A 4,437-nucleotide genomic window follows, 5' to 3' on the forward strand; every position below is an offset into this window, starting at 1 on the left:
ATAAAGATTTCTCTTTGGCATTCTACTGTCCTACTTTTTTATACCTCATTCCCACTGGCACTTTTTTTTTCTTATTTTTTTTCTCTATTCTCCATTCTTTATGATCACTTTGTACAACCTTTAAAATAGTCACTTCAGGTTGACTACTTTAAAAACAAATCAGGGTATTAAGAATTATTTTGGTGTGCCTTTTAGAATTGCAAGCAATAAAGGTAGGGATACTGTCTCCCACCCTTCTGAACAGATACTAAAATGTTTTGCTCACCTAATTTTAAAATTTGAACAAGAAACAAATCTTTAAATAAAGAGAGGTAGAAAGATAATAGGTGGAAAATAAAAGTAGTCCAAAAGGCAAAAGAAACACATTAGAGTAGGGTTCTTGAATTGGTCCACTTAGTCACTGCCTTCCAAAAGGTCAAATTTCAAAAAAACTCTCACTTTTCAGTTATAATTATCAAAACAATAATCATCACACAGCAAACTACAGAAAGAGCCAAAGATTCTCTACTCAAGATATAAAGAGATCACAAAATTGTCTTAAAATACAAAGAAAATTTTATTTGTATATCAAAGACTCTAAGAAATGATGACATAAGGTTAACAGAGTTGATGTCAAGACACAAATAGGTTTGAAGTTATAGATGATAAATCACTTTGTTTTACTGAACCTTCCCTTGGTTATGTTAGTTTAGAGAGCATCCCTGATATGCTCCCAGTTGAATCTTAAGCATGATATGTCCAGGTGATATACTTGTAATTCCTTTCTGTTAATCCTCGTTATCTCTTTTTTTTTTCTTTTTCTTCTTTTTCTCTGGACTCTGAAAATAGCCAACAAGAATGCTTTGAAAGAGCTGTAATTGTATGGGTGACTAATCACTTTTCTTCATAAAATGCAAAACCAATCTGTTTCCCTTGAAAACAAATTCAGGGAAAAGATTAAAATTGAAAATATAAAAACTCCACCTATAAAAGTAAGTTTCAGCACATCATACTCTTCCCCTCAATGCAAACTCAATTTTTAGTAATAAATTCTGGATTTGGGAAATGGCCTTTTATAATATAAATACAACAAAGCCATTTCACTTTTACCTCCCCATCAATGAAAACCATTTTTAAAATGCCTGCTCATTTCTGATATAGAAAATAGATTGAAATATGGAGAACTGGCCCCTCCAAGTGAACAACGATAATTAAAAACAAACATACAGCAATTGCTGTGCTGGTACATGGTTCTTCCTCAGAAAGTGGTTCTTCCTTAATGTGTTTCTTTTTACCCTTTTTCTTCTTCTTCTTCACAGATGTTTCTTCTTCTTCTGCCACTTTTTCTTCTTCTTCCTCTTCTTCAACTGAATAGGATAAGTGTAAAGGCACAACAAATTAACACTGTATCAGATCTCACTCTTTCCAAAAACGTTTGAGTCCTAGTTTTTTTTTCTGTCATTCTCATCAACTACCCAATGTTTGTTTTGTTTATTTTATAATTGGGAAGGTTCTCCAAGGCGTACCACTAACTTTAACAAACGATACAGATAGAGCTCAGGCAATTTTCTCACGAGCATGAAATCATGTATAAAAATCAGGATTAAAACAACGGTCTTCTGATCTCCAATCATTATTGGGAAGAGAGTCAATTATATTAGAAATGGTTAAGAGCTTGCACTCTGAAGTCAGAAGGCCTGGGTTTAGTCTACTCTCTACAACCCTGAAAAATTGGAATGTCTTATCTTACTGGATTGTTACCGAGACTTAAAAAGATGATGCATAGAAAGCACTAAGTATAATGCTTAGCACACATTACAATAAGGACTCAACACGTAGCTATCATTAGACATTCAGTGACCGGCTGGGTGCAGTGGCTAACACCTGTAATCTCAGCACTTTGGGAGGCTGAGGCGGGAGGATCACTTGAGGTCAGGAGATCAAGACCAGCCTGGCCAACATGGTGAAATCCTGTCTCTAATAAAAATACAAAAAAAGTTATCCGGGCGTGGTGGCACATGCCTGTAATCCTAGCTATTCAGGAGGATGAGGCAGGAGAATCACTTGAACCCAGGAGGCGGAGGTTGCAGTCAGCTGAGATCATGCCACTGCACTTCAGCCTGGGAGACAGAGACAGAGGGAGACTCTGTCTCAAAAAAAAAAAAAAAAAAAAAGAGAGAGAGAGAGAGAGAGAGAAATTCAGCAACCAAATAATATTTATGCCAGACTCTGTTCTGGCATAAATTCGAGCAAGGCACAAAAGGCAAAAATATTCATTTCCCTATGAATCTTTATTTTAGTGGCAGAGTGGAGAGACATAAATGATATATTACATAATAGATATTAAAGTGATAAGAATAAAAACAAAGCAGGAAGGGGAATGTTGGATAAGGGCAGTATATATGGCCATTTTAGGCAGAATGGTCAGCAAACACCTAAAAGAGGTGAGGGAGTGAATGAATGATACATATATCTTGAGGGAAAATATTCCAGGTAGAGAAGAGCAGATGCTTAAGTCTTAAGGCTTTTTGGAGGGCAGACGGGATAACTGGATGGAAAACAGGTTCAGGAAATAGCAAGCAGGCCAGTATGGCTGGAACAAATTTAGATTTAAAAAGCTAGTGGTGGTTCCACTGTGGCTACTACATGCTTTCAAGTAGAACTGAGAGGATTTGCTGTCAGACTAGATTTGAGTTATGAGAAAAAAGTCAAGGTTGATGGCCAAAGCAACTGGAATCGTCACATACAGAAGATGGGGGAGGACTGGGTGTGGTGGCTCACACCTGTAATCCCAGCACTTTGGGAGGCCAAGGTGGGTGGATCACAAGGTCAGGCATTTTGAGACCAGCCTGGCCAACATGGTGAAACCCTGTCTCTACTAAAAATAAAAAATTTAGCCGGGCATGGTGGTGCGTGCCTGTAATCACAGCTACTCAAGAGGCTGAGGCAGGAAAATCACTTGAACCTGGGAGGCAGAGGTTGCAGTGAGCTGATATCGTGCCACTGCACTCCAGCCTGGGTGACAGAGCAAGACTCTGTCTTGGGCCGGGGGGGAAGAGGGGGGAAAATTGTGGGATGAAAAATTGACAGATAAATCGGAAAAGCTTGTTGGATACACAATTGAGGATACAAAAGACAGAGTTTGGTGCCTCAAATGCTACTAATGGGTTTAGGGATCTCCTTACTTTTCAATAAAAAGAAGCATAAAAGTTAAATAAATTATTTCTCTATCAAGTATACTATCCACATTTGTAGAACATACACTTTTGACCACTAAGCTACTTAGAAACCAAGTTAAAGCAATCATTGTGTTAATGCTTTACTCTTTTGCTAGACTTGCTAGTAGGTGTTCAAGAAACCCAGGTTTAACTAATAATGGGGCCCCTGCTTATCAACTTCACAAGACAGCCTAGTTAACTGGTGAGCACCTACTAGATATTGTAACTATGACGGCAGGCTACCAGTATGTGTTCCTTCTAGTCCACTCCATATAACAGAAACAATGAAGAAAATCACTGTTCCATGAATTCCATATTCATTCTTAACTATAAAACAAAAAATTTTCAACAACCAATTTAGAAAACACATTCCTTTTTTCTCTTAATTCTCAAAATAGTTCACGTAGTAGAAACTGAAGTTTTGGTACTCTTAGTAAAATACCTAATTTGACTAAACTTCTCACATTTCCTCTGTGAAGTCTGATAAATTTCACAATATCATAACTATTCCCAGAGAACATCATGGCATTATTAAAACACCATTAGCGTTCAACGAGCAGTTTTATAATGAAGTGCAATGGCATGTACTTACTTGTAAGACTCACAAAATCCATAGTTCTAAAGAAATGAGTATAAGTTGTGTTAAAAAAAATTCAAACTAACCTTTAACTTTAATCTTGGCTTTTTTTGCTTTCTTTTCAGTAATTTCATCCTCTTTATCTACCTGTTCTATTTTGCGTTTTTTAGAACAGGTTGGAAGTGTGGAGTCACCAGAAGGATCATACGTCTTCACTTCACTGAAAGACCCAAAAAGTTTTAGAAAATCTCTACAAGTATCTGTAATTGAAATAATTCTCAAGAGATAAAGAAAATGCCATTAGATAATACTTACATAAGCACACAATGTTGTTTCATTTTAGTGGCTTTGGGGTAGTTTATGAAGACTAATAGTTTCCAAAAGTTAAAGGTATTAATATTTTTCAAGTAGGTCAATCACATTCAAGAGAAGTGGTGAGCTAAATGAATTCTGATTTAGTAATCAATGTAGTTACTATGGTACAGGAAAACACTCAATCAGCATGGGGGAAATGAAAGGAGAAAATGTCTTCACACCTAACTAGAAAGTGAAAAATGAACCAATCCAACTTTCAGAACACTGCGCAATTAAATGAAAAAAAAAAAAAAAAAAAAAAAAAAAAAAAAAAAAAAAAATTTAAAACAAACTTTTTAAAAAAATTTT

The 4,437-nt window shown here is 36.0% G+C and overlaps 1 protein-coding gene across 1 annotated transcript in view; it reads right to left on the minus strand.

Moving 5' to 3' along the window:
* Positions 1-537: 537 nt before the first annotated feature.
* The window catches only part of NOP58 (NOP58 ribonucleoprotein), a 38,362-nt gene continuing 34,462 nt past the window's right edge, over positions 538-4,437 (minus strand). The window contains 3 exon segments of the mRNA XM_017884368.1: positions 538-818; positions 1,207-1,346; positions 3,861-3,994. Coding sequence (XP_017739857.1) covers positions 768-818; positions 1,207-1,346; positions 3,861-3,994 — 325 coding nt within the window. The 3' untranslated portion in view covers positions 538-767.

This window comes from Rhinopithecus bieti, unplaced genomic scaffold (assembly GCF_001698545.2).
Source record: "Rhinopithecus bieti isolate Rb0 unplaced genomic scaffold, ASM169854v2 scaffold_14229, whole genome shotgun sequence".
Taxonomy (NCBI): domain Eukaryota; kingdom Metazoa; phylum Chordata; class Mammalia; order Primates; family Cercopithecidae; genus Rhinopithecus; species Rhinopithecus bieti.